The sequence below is a fragment of the Henckelia pumila genome, chromosome 3, assembly GCF_033568475.1.
Source record: "Henckelia pumila isolate YLH828 chromosome 3, ASM3356847v2, whole genome shotgun sequence".
Taxonomy (NCBI): Eukaryota; Viridiplantae; Streptophyta; class Magnoliopsida; order Lamiales; family Gesneriaceae; genus Henckelia; species Henckelia pumila.
The window spans coordinates 138,182,348-138,201,969 of NC_133122.1; the positions used below are offsets into that span (position 1 = coordinate 138,182,348).

The following is a 19,622-nucleotide window of genomic DNA, read 5'->3' on the forward strand; positions in this document are numbered from 1 at the left end:
TCAGAAGTTTCTACGAAGAGATTAACAAATTTGATCCGTTAAACCAGACTGCAATTCAAAATTCACAGACTGGATTTTACCGAGCAGAGGGGAGAGGGGGTCGGCCACTTCAGAGAGTAAAATAGGGTTTTTTCGAAAATTGTGACCTTGTTGTGTGTAATTTCTATATTGCAATAACTTATTTATAATGTAGGCCACTAACAGCTTAGGGCCCATTAGTCATAAGTTCAAGCCCGACAAGCAAAGCCCGCATGTTCAAAAATTAATATAAAATTCATCGTGACTCCGATTGATAAACCGATTTCACCAATGTGCATAGAAACCATTTCTGCACCTTTTAAAGTCAAGATAAATTTTTCTGAATCCGAATTCAGTGGTTTCCAAAAATGTCCATCCCTATGTCATTTTAGGAAATCTTACTCCTCTACTCATAATTAAGAAGTCCAACTTCTTTGTTCATTAAATTTAACTCTTTAAATTTAACTATCTCAACGGGGATTAAAAATCCATTACACTGTGTGACCCTCAATGGTTCAGGGATACAGCTAGCCGTGGGCTCACAAATCCTTGTGACTCGGAACAACAATTTCCGACTTGCCCATCGAATCATGGTAAGAGCGCCTAGCAACATCGCCCCATGATTCCCTAGGTATCACTGATAGTGCCTACAAGAACCAATAGATTTTGGTTAGCGTACAGTAGGGTCCCTTCATCCATATATCCCGATCGAATCAACAACCATTGGTATATCGAGAGTCGTTCGAGATTCGATAACTATGCAATACATCTTGAAGATCAAATAGTGACATCGCATGTGCTACTAAGAAACCATTTCTTAAACCACATCATGTACTCTGGCCAGAGATTCGTCACACTAATATCTCCTCAGATCGCATAGGATATCCACACTCGCAAGTATGTGGTGAATCCTTGACAACAAAGCATCGACTCCTATATGTGTTGTAACTGTACCCAATCCCGACACCTGATGACCCCAATAGAGTCGGTAAACGAGTCAAAGCACAGTACTAGCATATAGAGTCTCAATGATGTTTCAAGTAGTAAGGACTAATGGTGTACAACCAAAACCGCGGACTTTATCCACTCGATAAGTGATAACCACTTGGAAAGTCCGGATAGGGTAGTTCGATCATTCATCATATGAATATCCATTTGCATGCTTCGAACATCTCTATCTTCCTTACCAATGAAACGTGGTACTCTGCATCACAAATGCTAGTCTCAAACTCGAGCGATCCTTATCCTTATTATCAGACGGCTCAATCGACTAGGAACAGTTTAGAATATACAGTGACTATAAGATGTGTTTCATGATACACATCTCCATGTTCTACCACATCTTACATACACTATAGTATATTCAAGGTCTTTATCAAAACAACAATAGTATATCTCAATATCACAATATGAAGAAAGATAAAGTCATTGCCATTAATAAAAGTGTAAATTATATTAAACAAAAGATTGTTTATACAAAGAGTCATCAAAGCCCTTAGCCACAAGTTGGCTCACCGGGCACCCACTCTTTCACTATATAGGGAAGGTTACTCAGTCTGGAAATTTGGCAACAATCACAACAGGGTATGACTTTGGATAGGACAGATACCAGGTGTGGTATCAAGGTTTAGTTAACGTCTGTTTGAGATAAAGATGTTCCGTTGACAGAAAAATCTTGGAATGTATTTTTCCTTGACAAGTAATTGTTTCGAGTAGACAAGTTTTAATCTTGATTTGTGATTTCGGGATTTAATCCAGGAGATTAGTTGAATTGATATTCAACAGGATTTAATTATCAGATGCTTGCAGACTCGGGATTTGAGTTGTGCCTCTACAGAGAATTTTTCCTTGACCAATGATTTTGGTCCAGATAGGAATGTTGCATAATATCAGAAACTCGGGGATGAGTTATGCCAGGGTGCTCTTGACTGTCGAGTTTCGAGATGGTATAGTAAGTGCGACCTTATGCCGGTGTATTTTGGAAGGATTCTTTTGTTCCAGTTTGGCATTATAGGAAGACTTACCTCAGTCTCGTTGTATGTACAATCATAGCAATGGGTATAACTATCAGGAGAATATTCAGGATTTATTTAAGTCTTATAGAATTATACTTGGTACTGGATTAGTTCCAAGGGATTTGAGTTATCGTCTGACTTCATCAGAGATACAGACTCTGGTTTTCGTGGACAGAATAGTCTTAGAAAGGATTCCTTGACAAGTGAATATTCTGGACGGGTAGTTCTCGCACGTGATACTGGGGGAGAACCAGGAGGTTTTACCAGTATTGTATGATTCTATCAGAGGTATAATTAGTGATCAGGATCTTGATTACAAGATGAATAGGAAATTCTAAGTGATGAGTTTACTTAGGTAAGTTTTCCTGTAAGAATTGGAATTTTATTGATGGGTTATCAAGCAAAGAAGAATTTTATCAGGGCACTATGATGACTTATACTGGGAGACGTGAACTGTGATCAATGATAGACATGGGAGAGTTTATTTCCATTAATATTCTGGAAGTCTTTTGTACTTCAGAAGGGGATGGAAAATTTACTCAGTCTAGAGATCATTGCAACAGTTACGTTAAAAACATAATTTGGTGTCAGTTTGATAACCTTGAAAAGATACTCGATTCTTTTGACAGATGTCATGAGCCTACTAAGTTACAACATGGATTCGTCAGTATGAGAATTCACTTGGATAGTGAAAGTTGAGCACTTAGGTGTTCATGTATGTTTTGAAATGGTTAGTTAAATTGGTGCAAGTTTGGTGCCCAATGACTATTTGAAACTATTTGTCTGGGGTAGATAAAGATGTTATAACCCCGTGATGGGGGAGTTATATATTCTTTTGCATAAAGAACGATTGAAATTGTTCACTTTTTGGTAGACTGATAAGATGAGTATAGTACTCAGATATTCAGTTCTCAGGAATGATTTGCAGTAATTCTTGGACTTCAGTGTCAGAAATTGATCTAGCAAGCGTTGAATTTTAATGAATACTAACATGATAGCATCAAGTCTTTAGACATGGAAAAATGATAGCAGCTGAGATCTAAGGTTATCAGATCCAGCGGGATTGTTATCATCAATATTCCGGGATGTCTATTGGATGCGTTAGGTAATTTATAAGTCCGATTCAATGAGATTGAATCAGGGGTTAGCTAGATTGTTTTGGTTTAAGGACTTTGCCAAAGAATGATGAAACAATTTTGTTCATCTAATAACGTAAGTCTGAATTCAGCAAGGAATTGTTATCCGTGGCAGGATAATCAGTATTTTTATTTTCAGATGTTATCTCAAGTTATGAGATAGATGTCATTATATTAGTACTAGATATTGTACTGATAAAATTTTGAGTCAATAAGAATATTTGTATTGATATTTCCAATAAGAGAATCTGAGGGTTTCAGGAAATCAAGAATTGTGGATAACGACGTTGTCACAGGTGTTATGACAAGTGTTAGTCATAAAGTATGAGAATCCTTTCGGTGTACAAAGATTTGAGTACGAGATTCTTTCTGGTGGAAAAGAATGAAGAAAAATATGTATCAGTATGTTTCTAGATGTTTGGTGTATCAGTAGGTCAAGGCAGAACACCGACGATCTGGAGGATTGCTTCACAGTTTATCCATTCCTGAGTGGAAATGGGAGTTGATCGCGATGGACTTCGTGACCCATTTACCGGTGAGCTCGAGGAATTGTGATGCTATCTGGGTTGTGGTGGACCGACTCACCAAGTCAGCATATTTCATTCCTTATAACCGAGACTTCAGTTTTGATAGGATGGCACGATTGTACATCCAGGAGATTGTTCGATTGCACGGAGTGCCTGTGAGCATAGTCAGCGATCGAGATCTCAGGTTTAATTCCAGGTTTTGGGGGAGTCTTCAACGCGCTATGGGTATTACTCTTAGCTTGAGTACAGCATATCACCCAGAGACTGACGGACAGTCAGAGCGCACGATCCGTACTCTTGAAGACATGTTGCGAGCATGTCCTATGGATTTTGGTCCAGCATGGCAAGATCAGTTGCCATTGATTGAGTTCGCGTACAACAACAGTTACCATCGCAGTATTGGGATGGATCCATTTGAGGCTTTGTACGGGCGACGATATCGTACTCCACTGTTCTGGGAATAAGTGGGGGAGCGACAGGTTGAGGGACCAGAGTTAGTACAGCAGGCTATTGATATTGTTGGACAGATCAAGAAGAGAATTAAGGTTTCGCAGGATCGACAGACTAGCTATGCAAATGTTAAGCACAGACCTTTGCAGTTTGAGGTGGGTGAGATAGTGTTCCTAAAAGTCTCCTCATTTTGCAGAATTTTGAGATTCGGTCTCAAGGGAAAGCTATCTCCTAGGTACATCGGTCCATTCGAGATTCTGGAAAGTGTTGGAGATTTGGCTTACAGGTTGGCTTTACCGCCGTATTTGTCTAGTATCCACGACGTGTTCCATGTTTCACTGTTGCGATGGTATATGGCAGATGAGTCTCATATCTTACACCCGTATGAAGTACAGTTGGACTCAGATTTGACCTACGTGGAGAGACCTTTGCGTATCATAGGTCATAAGGATAAAGTGTTACGCAACAAAACCATTCCTCTTGTTCTAGTTTAGTGGCAGCGCCGAGGCACTGAGGAGGCCACTTGGGAACTTGAGAGTCGTTTGCGTACAGATTATCCAAAGCCATTTTAAATTGTGGTATTTTCAGATTGTAACTTGTAAAATGAATCAGTTTGAATAAAAGATGTTTATTCAGTGTTTTACTGCATTTAGTACTTAAGATTTGTTCGAGGACGAAATATCTTAAGTAGGGGGAGAATGTAGTAGCCCGGTTCCATTTTACAAGATTAAGTGACTTTAAACATGTTAGAAAATGACATATATTTTTAAAAGTGTCAAAACATGTTTAAGGAGTCCTTATTTGGTGAAAATAAGTGGAAAATCAGATCCAAAACGTCCGAAAATGGTGGGGTAGGTCCCGGGGGTCCAAAAATGACTTCAGAAGGACCCAAACAGTTCGGAGCACACGGACCAGTTCGGGCCCTTCGAACCAGTTTGGGCCCTCCAAAAAGTTCTGGCCCTCCGAACCCGAGTTCGGATCGTCCGAACTCAGCAGAGACAGGTGTCTTAAAGGCTCGGACAAGTGGCAGTTCGGACCGTCCGAACCCAGTTCGGACCGTCCGAACTTCGCCTATAAATAGGCCATCCGAGGGCCTCATTTTTCACACCAAATCATCTTTCCTATCTCGGTTCTTAGGATTTTCTAGGGGTTTTGGGGTGTTTCCAGCCTTCCTAGGCTTGGTCCGGAGGTTGGTCAGGTGCTCCGGGGTTACGGCGGAGCGGTGCCCAAGTTCTAGGGCAGTCGTCATCAGCGGGCTGATGACGGACGCATGTATAGCTCTGGCTCCTTATAGTAAATAGGGAGTATACTATAGCGTAGTTAAGGCTTTTAGAATAAGATTATAATGCATGAGTACTTTGCATTGTAGTGCGGATTATAGGCTTGGACATAGTGCTGGTCTAGCTTGCCTAGTTTATGAAGTACGGAAGTATTATTCGAGATATCCAGATTGAGTATGCATGTATTATGTATTTGCATGGATTATGTGATTGCATGTTTTATATGCCTTTATATACAGCATGTCATGACTGTATGATGCATACATGAGCATATTGAGCTTTTACCTTACAGGTATCCTGTAGTAGGGCACTCACCCTACGAGTTTGTGGATGGTTGGATACGTAAGTCTTGTGTCAGGTCACCGTGATGGTTGGACACATGTACTAGTATCAGGTCACCATTATTCACTGAGTATATGAGCCACCTCCTGATGCGACGGCGCAGCGTGCTATATACCCTGGGCCCGGTCTTTGAGCTTGTTTCTTGACCTGAGAGTCTTGGTACCCAGTTCACTTGCATACATGCACACATAACATCGTATACTCATACTCTCGTACTGAGCTTATCATGCTCACGTCCCGTACTTTGTTGTATCTGGACACCCTATTCCATGGGGCAGGTCTGCGGCTGGATGAGGCGGGTGGTTCCAGGAGAGCTTAGGCGATGGAGGACCAGCAAGATTATTGTCTAGGCTTTTGTTTCAGTTGTATTTGGGTTAATACACTGGATTTTATTCGATATGGTTGTAAACAATATTTTATTGTTGTTTAAGTTTTCCGCTGTTTAATTTTTGATTTATTTAATTAAGTTAAATGCATGCTTAAGCTTCCGATTAGTAGGTGATCACAGTGCGGGTCACTACATTTATCCTCTAAAGGGTGAGGAATAAGGAATAAGGAATAAGGAATCAGGAATCAGGAATCAGGTATGTTCGGAATATATACTCCTACCACTAGTTCATAAACTTTCATTGCTACACAAAAACACATCGTACTGATTTTAAATAGCCAAGCTTTTTTCAAAATCGTGGCTAATTTAGCCACGCTTTTTCCAAAACCGTGACTAAATTAACTACGGTTTTTTTTAAAACCGTGGCTAAATTTAACCACGGTTTTTTTAAAACCGTTGCAAAATTTAGCCACGGTTTTAAAAACCATGGTTATTTAGCCACTGTTTTAAAAACCGTAGCTACATTTAGCCACGGTTTTTTTTAAAACCGTGGCTAAATGCAGCCACAGTTTTTAAAAAACCGTGGTTATGTAACCACGGTTTTAAAAAACAGTGAATAAATTAACGACGGTTTTCAAAAAAACCGTGGCTAAATAACCACGGTTTTAATCCCTTATAAATAATATTATTTATATTTTATTTAAGATTAAAAGATCAAAATAGTCGTTTAACATTTTTATGTAAAATTTAATCAATCAAATCAAATATATTTTAATCTATCAATCAAAATAAATATTATATTTACTATCATTTTTAATTTATTTTTTATTATATTATATTACTTGTCTATGTATTATTAATCATATCCTTCAATCAAGCGGTACCTAAGAAAATAATTTCCAACTTCGTTTTCAGTGAAACAAGTACCACGCTAGACTCTTCTTGCGGTAATTTTCATTTTGTTATCATGTATTTGTTCATAATTTGGGATGTCCGGGATTGATTTATATTGTTCGTATATTGATTCTGGGGTTGATACATTTTTCTCTTCCCTCTTTAAATTCTTTTTTCCTCCATTATCAAAGTATCTTAACATCTATAAATCTTGTTTAAACTTTTTTATATATAGAAGATTTATAAATAGTGTAGAGTGGATCAACACATTAAGAAAATAATTTTCAGCTTCGTTTTACAGCTTGTTTGAATGTATTTTTTTCAAAAACTTATATCCTTAAACATTCATTAATATTCATTCTTTTAAAAATAAATTACATTAAAAACTTGAGACAAATCAATTCAAATATGAATATTTAATTTTTATCTTATAAATTGATAATGGTACTCTTTAATTAATTAAATATATATTTGATAAATTCATTAATAATTTCAATTTCTAAATTGATTATCTAAAATATTTATTACTCAAAAAATTTATAATTAATTATATAAATATCANTAATATAAAAAATTATAAAATTAAATATTAATTTTTAAATCTATTTTAATCTTAATTTATATGTTATTTTCAACTTTTCAAAACAAGTAATGCGTGGTTTTAACGTTCTAAATTTTTGTATCCCATAGTTTTAAATTTTAAGTTAAAAAATTAGTTTTCTAATTAATCATAATATTTTATTAAAAAATATCGTTACTTCCAAAAGTTTTAATTTAAATTATAGTATTATTTATCATAGTTAACATATTTATATTTTAACATTCTTCAAATTAAAAACAAAATAAATATAAATTATTTTTAGTATTTAGTTTTTAACATTAAAAACATAATATTTAGTTTATACTAAAATTTTAGAATATAAAAACTTTGTCTTTAATGACCGGAGGATACATTTCAATTTACATATAAATATAAAACGATAACATAATTATATTAATTTTAATATTAAAAATATTTTATTTTTCCCCAAACTTTGATAATATTTTGTAAAATAAAAATTTTAAATTTCAGTTTGGTTTTTATATTTTTGTGAAAAAATTTTGACTCATATTTTTTATATCTATACTAACACTTCAGATATAATATAAATAATACATCATTTTAACATCACAAAAAAAATCTTTCGTTTTACTTATATATGATATAATAGATTGTGATATAATTTTTAAAATATACTGATGCATATAAAATATTACGAGGACAAACAAAATATTATATTGTTATATATATAATTGTAAAATCTAAATTTTTGTTCCAAGATATTTTAAATTATTTATCATATTAGTTTGTCATTTTGTTCTAATTAACATGAATATTTGTCCACATAGTTTTTCAAAATATAAAACTTTTATAGGTAAAAAAATAAAAGATTAATTTATTGATTTATTCTAAAATATCGAGATTTAAACGATAGATATATATATTTGAACTAAAATAATACACGAGAGTTAAAATATCTAATACAGTACAAGATGCCCAACAATTATAATAAAAAGAATATACACGCATCCACATACATACATGTACGCATAAAGCAAGCGGGAAAGAAAGAGAAAAGAAAAGTTCATCCCCAAACCCCAAACTCATTCCCATAACCCTTGGAGCAGTTCCGGTAATTCGTTCGTAACTTCTTCGTTCGGATTCCAAACTTCGATCCGTTTGTTGGGTTTTCTTCCTTATATCCGTTGCTTCAATTTAAGCCATGAATCGCTGAATTTGATGCTCGTTTAAGTCCAAATCGAGCCACGTTCAGAACCTGGTCCTGCGCGTTGTTGAGCTCGGTTTGTGAACATCACTCCGGATTCCAGGATTTTTCGGAAACGGAAGCCGGCATTCGGCTGGTGCACGACTGCGAGGTAAGCTGCTTCTCGAGGGATGTTTTTGCTGCTCGATTTTGATTATTTTTATTTCTAGGCGTAAGTTAGTATTTCCAATTGATGACTGATTTCAGATCGATTCTCAGGGCTTTGGGCCGTGAGATGTTGGTGTTCAATCTTACGAGAGTTTCAAACCTACCCAACCTATTTTCAATGATTTCCAGCAGGGATTTGGATTTTCTGGTGAGTATAGCGGCCTACTCTATTCCAGCTTGTGTGTTTAGTTTACGGATTTTTAAGAGTATATGTATTTGATTGGATATATTTGTTTGCATTTTTGTGTTTATAATTTAGTAATTACAAAGAATTCTTTGTGAGATTTTTATTTGTATTGTCTCCTTTGCTGGTTTCCAATTTTCTAACAACGTACAATTCGTGTGATGAATAGATTATTTACTTTAGGACTATTTTTATTTTATTTTCTTGTTGTAAGGAGAGCATATTTATTGATAGTGCAAAAGCTGAAGTTGATTGAATGAACTTTAGTGTTTTAGGCATAGCTTTTATGTTTTACGAATACTTGGAAAAATGAATAAATATAGCTAATTGCCATGTGGATACTTGGTTTAGGGAAAAACGAAGCAATTTTGTGCAATTAAAATTGGTATCTTTTGATGCAGACACAATATTTTTGTAAAGAAAAACGTAGGAGAGTAAACCTATGCAGAGATACTCAGATAGCATATAGGCTTGCTATGCTGGTGTGTTGCGTGATGATACATGATTAGCAATTTTTAAACTTTCACAGTGTAACTCCCATCTTGGTATACTTCTATCCTTCCATCCTTCGCATAAAGACTTCTCATGGCATACTTTTATAGTGCTACTAATTGGCCTTGCATGTTTTTGCAGCTATTGGTGTGCCTTTGGGTATTTATTCGAAGGTGTGTTTAACAGAATGCCTCCAATCTCTTGCATCTCTCACATTTAAGGACATATCGAGAAAGAAAACTCAATTCTTATTAGGTTAACATATTTTTGCTCTTGTAATATCAATATCCTAATTTATTTATTTTTTGTTGGATGATTTATTGCTGTGTAGGAAAACGTCCCTCATTTAAAGGCAATGACATGGAACTCGACAAATCAGAATGTGAAGCATTCAGAGCCTGTAGTTGTTATTAATCACGTTAGTATTGTTTCTATTTTCTTTAATATCATTTTTTGGGTTTGACATAATTTTGGTTTTGAATGGATGTGTTCTTTTGGGTGCTTAATCTGTTGTTTTGTAGCATTGAGTTGATTGAAGTTTTGTTGGGACATGATTGTTGTAGCTTGATGTTCTTTGAATTGATTTGCATTTATCCTAATCATCTGCTGACCGTAATTAAGGTCTTTTCTCTTTTTTGTGTTAGATGCTATGAGTTAATTACCTATTTGTAGCATTCAGTTCTAAAAACTGAATATAATGATGAATTGAGTTGCGCAGAACATGCATGAAAGTTGATTTTACTTGTTTCATTGTGTGATTAGGATATTAGAAATTGCTTGGTATTAGAAAACAAATGTGTTGAAGCTTTGAGAATATGAATTTGATTTTATTTAAATGGAAATTTGCAATCTGGATGCGTTGGATGGATAAATATCAGATGGTTTTGCCCGGTGGAAGATCTGGGAAAGATGATTCTGCCAGACATGATTTTCTCCCTGATTTATACCTCATAATTCCATTTAAGTTCATGCCATATATTTCAATCTAGCACACTTGTTTTTATTTAAAGGATAACAAACATGTTTTATTTAAAATGTGGATTTGGTTATCAGGTAAAGATAGCGGAAGAATCATTTATAACTCTAAAGTTTCTCGTGAAGAATTGGGAAAGATGATTCTGCCAGACATGCTTTTAAATAAAACATGTTTGTTATCCTTTAAATAAAAACAAGTGTGCTAGTTCTCCCTGTTTTACATTATTCATGTGTCACTCTGCATATTTTTCTGTGAGGAAATATCTGCCCAACTTTTACCTTTTTTTTTGGTAGCATTCTGTTGCTTCTACAAATATTTTGGAACCTCCGGAGGCTGTCAACATACTTCAAGAAAATAAAAAACACCTTGCATAGTATATTATGTATTATCGGAGTTTTTATATGTATTATGTCAGAGCCATTTTTATATTCTCCGGGGAGATGCCAAGGTATCTGTATTATATTTGAGAGTTGTCGCTATGTTTTAAAGTAATTATGTTGTTGTCAAGCCTTATCTGTCGTTGTCGTGCTTGGCCGACACTTGTTTGTGTGTTATTTTAGTTTGTTGAGGTCCTAGTTTTAGTTATTTTATATAAACTGTTGTCTGAGTATTTTTGGGATGTCATACTTACAGGGAGGTGATGCCGAAATTTTTATAGGCCCAAAGATAAATTAAAAATTTATTTTAAATCATTTTTCCGCCGCTTAACTATTAAATTCTTAATTGTATGATCATTATACATAACTAGAGAAACCGGGCCTCACATGCCTCAAAATCAATTTTTTACTGTCATTATTTGTAACTTGATGTTCAGGTTCCACAACAGAAAGGTTTAAGAAGATGAAGAGTGTGGCAACGATGACGAGTCCAAAAGGATGCACATGATATGATGTCTTATATCTATATATTTAGTTAAAAGAAATTAAAAATATATACGGATCTTTTTTTGGTTAGTAGCTAGCTAGTTTGTTAGAATTAAGTAGTATCATTTAGTATGATAGACTATGAGGTTTCTTTTAATTTTAAGTTTGCATTCTTTTGGTTTCAGAATATCTGCCAGAGTTCCTCTTCATCTTTCGAGGTTTTTGATTATGTATTCTATTTTCTATATCGAAATCTTGAGTTTAATTGATATTTGATTTATTATTGGTTCTAGGTATTATATTGAAGTTGATGTATTGAAGGTATTTGGTATTTTAAATAAATTATACCACGGCTAATCTAGCCACGGTTTTAATTAAAATCGTGGCAATTTTAACCACGGTTTTTTTAAAAAACCGTGGTAAATTTTACCACAATTTTTTAAAAAACTATTGTTAACTTTACCACGTTAGTTACGGTTTAAATCAGTGAACCGTGGTTAAACTCGTCGTTGTTAAAGTTAGCCACTGATTTAAACCGTAACTAACGTGGTAAAGTTAACAATAGTTTTTTTTAAAAACTGTGGTAAAATTAGCCACGGTTTTTTTAACCATGGTTTTTTCCGTGGCTAAAGTCAGAGTTTTTTTTGTAGTGAAACAATGTGAAAACTTTTATCAAATTATATTTTAGAAAAGCCCACTTACCTGAATCCCACAAAAATTGAAGTATATTGGATCTTTGGACATAACCCTAACTCGAAATTGGATGACCCTCGATTAGGACTTTCAACAGCACTCTTTCTCGACTACTTTCTTTGAAAACAAACTACTCTAGGTTCGAAAATTGGGCAGAGTCTCGACCACTATAGCTACTAAATTTTGAGAGGAATGGAGTGAAAAACTTGTGTTTGGTGTATCTAATTCCTTCAACTTTGAGGTCTATTTATAGGTGAGGGAGAGTAGAAGGTGAAAGGTCACTCTTAATGGTCATAAATTCCACATTTTTACGGTCTTTATTTAGCTAATTAATGGCTGAATAAATAACCCATAAATTGGTAATAAAATGCGGTTACAAGATTATAAATTCTAGTAATTACAAATTAATTATTGAAATTGAAACCCATAAAAAATAAAACTACTAAAATATTATAGGAATATATATATATATACAATTTCATATATGTACGAATGTACATGTGGTTTAAATCGACATGTAGTCCTAATAAATTTAGGCTCAGTTTGGTTTGGATGATAGGATAAATAATATATAGATAAGTAATGTAATGTAATAAAAAATAAATAAAAAATGATAGTGAATGTAGTAATTGATTTGATTGATAGATTATAGTTTATTTGATTTGATGGGTTGAATTTTATATAAAAATACAAAATTACCATTTTATCTTTTTAATAATAAATAAAATATGAATAATATTATTTATAAAGGGGTAATATAGTAATTTAAAGTCGATGATTTGATTGATGTAAGATAAATAATTAATGATTTGATTGATGTAAAATAAATAATTAATAGAAGGATAAATAATATGGCGAGAAGAACGTAGGATTAGATAAGATAAACTATACATTGATTAATAATAATCCAACCAAACGGAGCCTTAAAATACATATTTTATCTAATAGATAAAATAGTATATATAAGCACGCTAATATATTATAAATTTTCACAAATATCACAGAAGATACGCTTAAATTTATGTTTGATGCCATAGTTTAATTTTAGAATAATTATAATTTATTGTATTTTAAGGTTCTCACTAAAAAAATTAATTTCCTTACCTCCGGAAAACTTATATATTAGAAGAAGATGTAAAATTAATTTTAAAAAAAATATGCAATCTGAATTTCAATACGAAATTTGACACATTAGTAGGGGTGGTTCGGTATGGTATACCGCATACCGTATCGAAAATTTCGATACCGAAATTTTCGATGCCGTGTATACCGATTTTTTTATACTGTTTTTTAAAAAATATCGGTATGATACCGTGTATACCGATTTTTTTCCGGTATACCGAAATACCGAAAATTCGAAAATCTTATACCGATACCAATACCGAAAATTTCGGTACGGTATTTACGGTATACCGAAATTTTCGATATATTCGGTTTTTTTTCGGTACTGTAAAGGCGGTATGACGATATTTCGGTATTTTTTTGTCAGCCCTACACATGAGTGCATAGAAGAGCAAACATTCACAAAAAAAAAAAAAAAAAAGAAAGAAAGAAAAAAGAAAAGGCACAACGTGGTTTTAAAAAAATTACATAATAACACAGAAAACTATTGAACACCACCAAATTAAAAAAAGAAAATATTGGTGAATTATAGTTTATTTGATTGGTGAATTATAGTTTATTTGATTTGATTGATTTAAAAATAAATAAGAAATGATAGTGAATATAATATTTGATTTTATTGGTGAATTATAGTTTATTTGATTTGATTGATTAAATTTTATATAAAAATGATAAATTACTATTTTGTTCTTTTAACAAAATAAAATATGAATAATATTATTTATAAGGGGTAATATAGTAATTTATATTCAATGATTCGATTGATATAAGATAAATAATTAATGATTTGATTGATGTAAAATAAATAATTAATAGATGGATAAATAATATGACGAGAATAACGCAGAACTGGATAAGATAAGTTATACATATATTAATGATATAGGCTACCAAACGGAACCAAAATAGAGTAGCATGAACATATGAACTTCCAATTCAAACAACACAACATAGAAAGGTCAAGAACTCGATCCCATAGACCACCTAAAGAAATAACATAACAACAATAAAAGGAGCCATACACACAGAATACATCAACATGCATGAAATAAAAAACAAAATATGATAATAAATGAATTAAAAAAAATATTAATAACATCAATATTATTATATATACTTTTCACATCGTCCGTTTAAGACTAAAACAATGACACACTATACATATTTATAAAATCATGAAAATCTAGGAAGTTTGGAACATGCATATTTAATTTTTAACACCTATATATGATACTCAATAAATAACAAAACACAAAAATGACCATTTTTTAATTTTGTGTCAATTGTCCAGTAAATTAAATAAAAAATACAATTAATAAAATACAATAAATTTAACACACTCAATAGATTGAACACAACAAATTAAACACAATATTAAATTAATAATAATAATAATAATAATAATAATAATAATAATTTAAAACAAGTATAATAAATCACCCTTTCAAAAGTGACGTGAAAACAATAATTTATATAATAAATCACCCTTTCAAAAGTGACGTGAAAACAATAATTTATAAACACAAAATAAATTAAAAAATAATAATATAAAAAATAAACACAATAAATTAAACATTTAAACACAAATTATTTAACACACAAAATAAATTGAACACAATTTCTTTCAATTGTAATATTAGAACAATAAATTAAACACAAAATAAACGCATAAAACTAATAATCTTAAAAATAAATATAATAAATCAAACACAAGGACAATATATATAATACACAATTTAACTCACTTTTTTAAATAGTGTATAAATAAATAAAATAGATAGATAAATAAATAAATAAATAAATGAATATTAAACACACTAGTAAACAACATTTGTAAACAAAATAAAATAAACCACAAACAAAAAATTAGATTTATCTCTTTATAAAAAATCAACATCACGAAAATAAAAGAGATGCATCGAATGTTGCGTCTGTGATTTATTGTAATTTTTTTATGCAAAGTGTTTAATATTTAATAATTCGGGAAAACGAGACTCGTTTAAGAAAAATATAACATGGTTTGGTGTACCAAACGGAGTAGAAAATTTGGTCGAAACCATTTTAATTTTTAGGCATCTTATTTAAAGAATAAGAAAACACGTATTTAGCAAATTTTGAGGGCAAATAATTCTAAATTTTTGGCATTTACATTTTTCATTCTGGCGTCTAATTCCAATGGATGGGAATTCCAATGGATGGGATTTGGCAGAAAATGGAGACTTTCACATTCTTAATTAAATGCCAAAAAGTTTTTTCTTCCATATAATTGCTTCTTCGAGTAGATCTCATGAAAATGAGCAACACAATTCATATTTATAAGAAAATTAATAATTGGATTAATTGCGTACATTATTCATGTAAAATCACGCACGTGATTGTAAAAAATCATATAACTGTTAACTTTACGTGTTCAAAATTTTGACTACAAAACACTCCTAAAAACACGTACGAACAATGGGTGAATGCTCAAAATTTAAAAACATGGATGTGTAATGTATATGCTCAAGAGTTGAAAACAAGTAGAGCTAATAGATTTTTTTTTTTTTTTTTTCATACAAGATTTTTAATAATCTCAAAATTTTATAAGGATAGTGTGTGCAATTAAGCCCTAGATATTTTTTGCATAAAACTAAATTTTTTTCCATAAATTAAACCTAACAAGAGATATATATTGATTCATAAAATTATATCGTGAACGTCTCATAAAAATTTTGTGCGCTTCATAAATGACCAAGTCAAAACTCAAAAGCGATTTGGAATCTCATTAGCTGTTGTTATATGTATTGGACAAAAAGAGCCTATTTCACGAGGTTAACATTCCCACTACGTTCAAATTAACACAAAAGCATCAAGTCAACTTCTCAATTATATTCTATTTCAACTTGCTTTCATTTATTTATCTACCCGTAACATGGCCACTCAAAGCAAACGTGTTTGCAGTCAACCCTGCTTAAAAATATGAAATCAACGAGTAGCTGCGTTTACTTTCTCTACCTCACAATGTCAACTCTTAGGCTCTAAATTAGCTTGTAGATTTCCCAGAAACTGAAAATGCATCCACCATATCCCACTGATTCAATCCAGAAACGAGCGTATATTTGATCAAATCAGTCGTTATATGATGTGGTTGAAATATTCCGTCTTGTTCCATCTTGTATTATGCCTCCCACTGACTCTAGCAAGAACGGACACAAGATTAATCACACAAGGTGCAACAATCGCCAAGCCTAATTGCCAAAGAAGCTGTGGCAACTTGACAGTTCCTTACCCGTTCGGCGTTGGCATCGAGACCGGCTGTTCTTTCGGCCGCGGATTCAATGTTAACTGCAACACTTCATTCAATCCACCAAGACCCTTCATCAACTCAGGGAATATGGAGATTATAGACATCACGGATGGCACCATGAGCGTCAAGAACTGGGTCGCCCGAAGATGCTACGGCCCTGATGGGCTTAGGAATTACACCATGTCCATCAATGTTACAGGGACCCCTTTAACCTTTTCTGATTCTAATAGGTTCACCATCGTGGGGTGCGACGATTTCGCGCTGATACAAGCATCATCACCACGCAATTTCAGCAGCGGATGCGTGGCGATGTGCTCAAATATCAGTGATGTGATCGAAGGGGAATGTACTGGAATCGGATGCTGCCAAATTGAGATCCCGAGGGGCTTACAGAACTTCGAAACCAGACTGCTTACTCTCTCTAGTCATCAAACAGTTTCGTCGTTCAGCCCTTGTGGATACGCCTTTCTTGGAGATTACGACAGCTTTGATTTCACCATAGCAAACCTCGACGACCCGAGTTTCATGCAAACAGTCACGGACCAAGTGCCGGTGATTCTCGACTGGGGCATTGGGTCTCAAAACTGCAGCGAAGCTAAGAGGTCTAATGATTATGCCTGCCAGCAGAATAGCTATTGCGTCGACTTGGCGGATACCGGCCGTGGAGGATATCGATGCAACTGTTCCCAAGGATTCCAGGGGAATCCGTATCTAAGTCCAGGCTGCACAGGTAAACATATTGATTAATAAAATCTGCCCCTCCCTGTCTACAAGTCAAATGGACCAATGTATTTACATATAATTCTCATTGGCAGATATAAATGAATGCCAAAATAATCCGTGCGATGCACACGCCACTTGTATCAACACCCCCGGCGGTTATATCTGCTCTTGCGCCAAGGGATACGTCGGCGATGGAGAAGGAGATGGACACAGATGCATTGCTAAGAACTCAGAGTTTCCAGTTCTCAAGTTTGCACTAGGTACTCATTTTTTTCGGTCGAATCTTCAACCATTTTGCCAGTTTCTTTATTTCAAATTCGGAAACACGAATTTTATCATAATTTTCAAATCTGTTGACAACTATATATTTATGGTCTATAGTGGACCTTTTCATCAACGGGGCATAACAAGTCACCTTTGCTTGATCTTTCTAAATTTGAATCCAGGCATGAGTTTTGGCTTCTTAGGCATAATTATTGCTGCGACTTGGCTTTACTTCGGTATCAAATCCAGGAAGCTAATGAAACTGAGGGAGAAATTCTTCCAGCAGAATGGAGGATTGCTGTTGAAACAGCAGCTTTCTTCCAACGAGGTTAGCATGAAATCGACCAAGATCTTTACAGCGCAAGAACTCGAAAAGGCCACCAACAATTATGCAGAAGACCGAATCCTAGGCCGGGGAGGCTATGGAACAGTCTACAAAGGACTTTTGACGGATCCACAGCAAATTGTGGCCATCAAAAAGTCTAGAGTAATGGATCAGAACCAGATCGAACAGTTTATAAACGAGGTGATTATCTTGACTCAAGTCAATCACAGAAATGTTGTAAAACTTCTGGGCTGTTGTTTGGAGACAGAGGTCCCTTTATTAGTGTACGAATATGTCTCAAACGGAACTTTGTTTCATCACATCCATAACAGCGGGGGTATGCCTTGGTTCTCGTGGGACAATCGTATAAGAATAGCCATTGAGTCTGCTAGTGCATTGTCCTATCTTCATTCTTCAGCAGCAATGCCGGTAATCCACAGAGACGTAAAGTCGCCAAACATACTCTTAGACGAATACTACAACGCAAAAATATCAGATTTTGGGGCTTCAAGGTTAGTTCCCATCGATCAAACACAAGTGAGCACTCTAGTCCAAGGGACGTTGGGATACTTAGACCCCGAGTACTTCCACACAGGCCAGTTAACTGACAAAAGCGACGTCTACAGCTTCGGAGTCGTTCTTGCAGAGCTGATGACAGGGAGAAAGCCACTCTCCAACACGAAAACAGATGACGAAAAGAGCCTGTCAACGTTTTTCTTGATGTCCCTAAAAACCAACCGCTTGTTCCAAATCTTGGATCCCCGAGTACGTAGAGAAGGGAGTTTGGAGCAACTCCAGGCCGTTGCGGAGCTCATAAAGAGATGTCTTAAGCTACACAGCGAGGAGAGGCCGACGATGAAAGAAGTGGTTATGGAACTCGAAGGTTTACGAAAGTTTTCCAATCATCCATGGATTCTGCAGCCAGAGGTTGAGGAAGAAGTTGTGGGATTGATGAACGAGGAAGAAGCAACAGACTTGTACACTGTGACTATAAGTCCACCAGCTAGCACCGGGCCTTACACAATGCAGCATACGGGGACTTCCCCTTTGATCCACGCAATAAACAGCCCCCGTTGATTTGATTTGTTTTCATTTATTAGTTAGAAGCCTCAACTTTTGTAATTTATGTCTCCCATTGTTAAGCCTTTTGAGTTACTGGTTTGTGTGATGTGTGTATTAATGCTTTTCCTTTTCTAAAATATATAAATAAGATTATCCTTCAGTGTTGAGTAACAATATTTGGTTAAGGAACACAAATTAAGAAGGATTTCCCTTTGATGAAATGATCATTCAAAAAATAGATATAGTATCAAAGTCTCTTGTGACAGGATCGATCCAATCTATATTTACGGTAAAAAATTAATATTTTTAAATATAGATTGATTGGGTAATTCGTTTCACAAAATTGACTTATGAAAAAATCTCACAAATATTTAAAGGAAAAAAAAATAATTTGATCCATATTTCTCGGGCCTGAATTCTCTTCTTCTCCGTTGAAAAGAATAGCCAATCCTAAAATAGTGAGTGGGTTTAGAAATTATTTTTTGATTTGTAACGTATTCTAATTATTTTTATCTAGGACTTTATCATGGGAAAATTTGTTTTAAAAAAAATAGCCAATCCTAAAATAGTGAGTGGGTTAGAAATTTCGAGATGGAGCCAAAAAACAGCTAGAATGAGCGAAAATAAATTTTATTATAATTGACATGGAGACACAACTTATCTATACTA

At 34.0% G+C, this 19,622-nt stretch overlaps 1 protein-coding gene across 1 annotated transcript; it reads left to right on the forward strand.

Moving 5' to 3' along the window:
* Nucleotides 1-16,237: 16,237 nt before the first annotated feature.
* LOC140887840 (wall-associated receptor kinase 2-like) lies at nucleotides 16,238-19,113 on the forward strand. The gene is made up of 3 exons (XM_073295350.1): nucleotides 16,238-17,309; nucleotides 17,395-17,562; nucleotides 17,749-19,113. Exons 1-3 carry the CDS (start codon nucleotides 16,412-16,414, stop codon nucleotides 18,966-18,968), a joined length of 2,286 nt encoding a protein of 761 aa, XP_073151451.1. The 5' UTR covers nucleotides 16,238-16,411; the 3' UTR covers nucleotides 18,969-19,113.
* Nucleotides 19,114-19,622: the final 509 nt, after the last annotated feature.

Excerpts from the sequence above, each read along its gene's own strand:
- LOC140887840 (XM_073295350.1), top strand. The coding sequence starts at position 16,412 with ATGATGTGGTTGAAATATTCCGTCTTGTTCCATCTTGTATTATGCCTC. Across the intron at positions 17,310-17,394 it reads TCTAAGTCCAGGCTGCACAG|ATATAAATGAATGCCAAAAT; the intron begins GTAAACATATTG and ends TCTCATTGGCAG. Across the intron at positions 17,563-17,748 it reads AGTTCTCAAGTTTGCACTAG|GCATGAGTTTTGGCTTCTTA; the intron begins GTACTCATTTTT and ends ATTTGAATCCAG.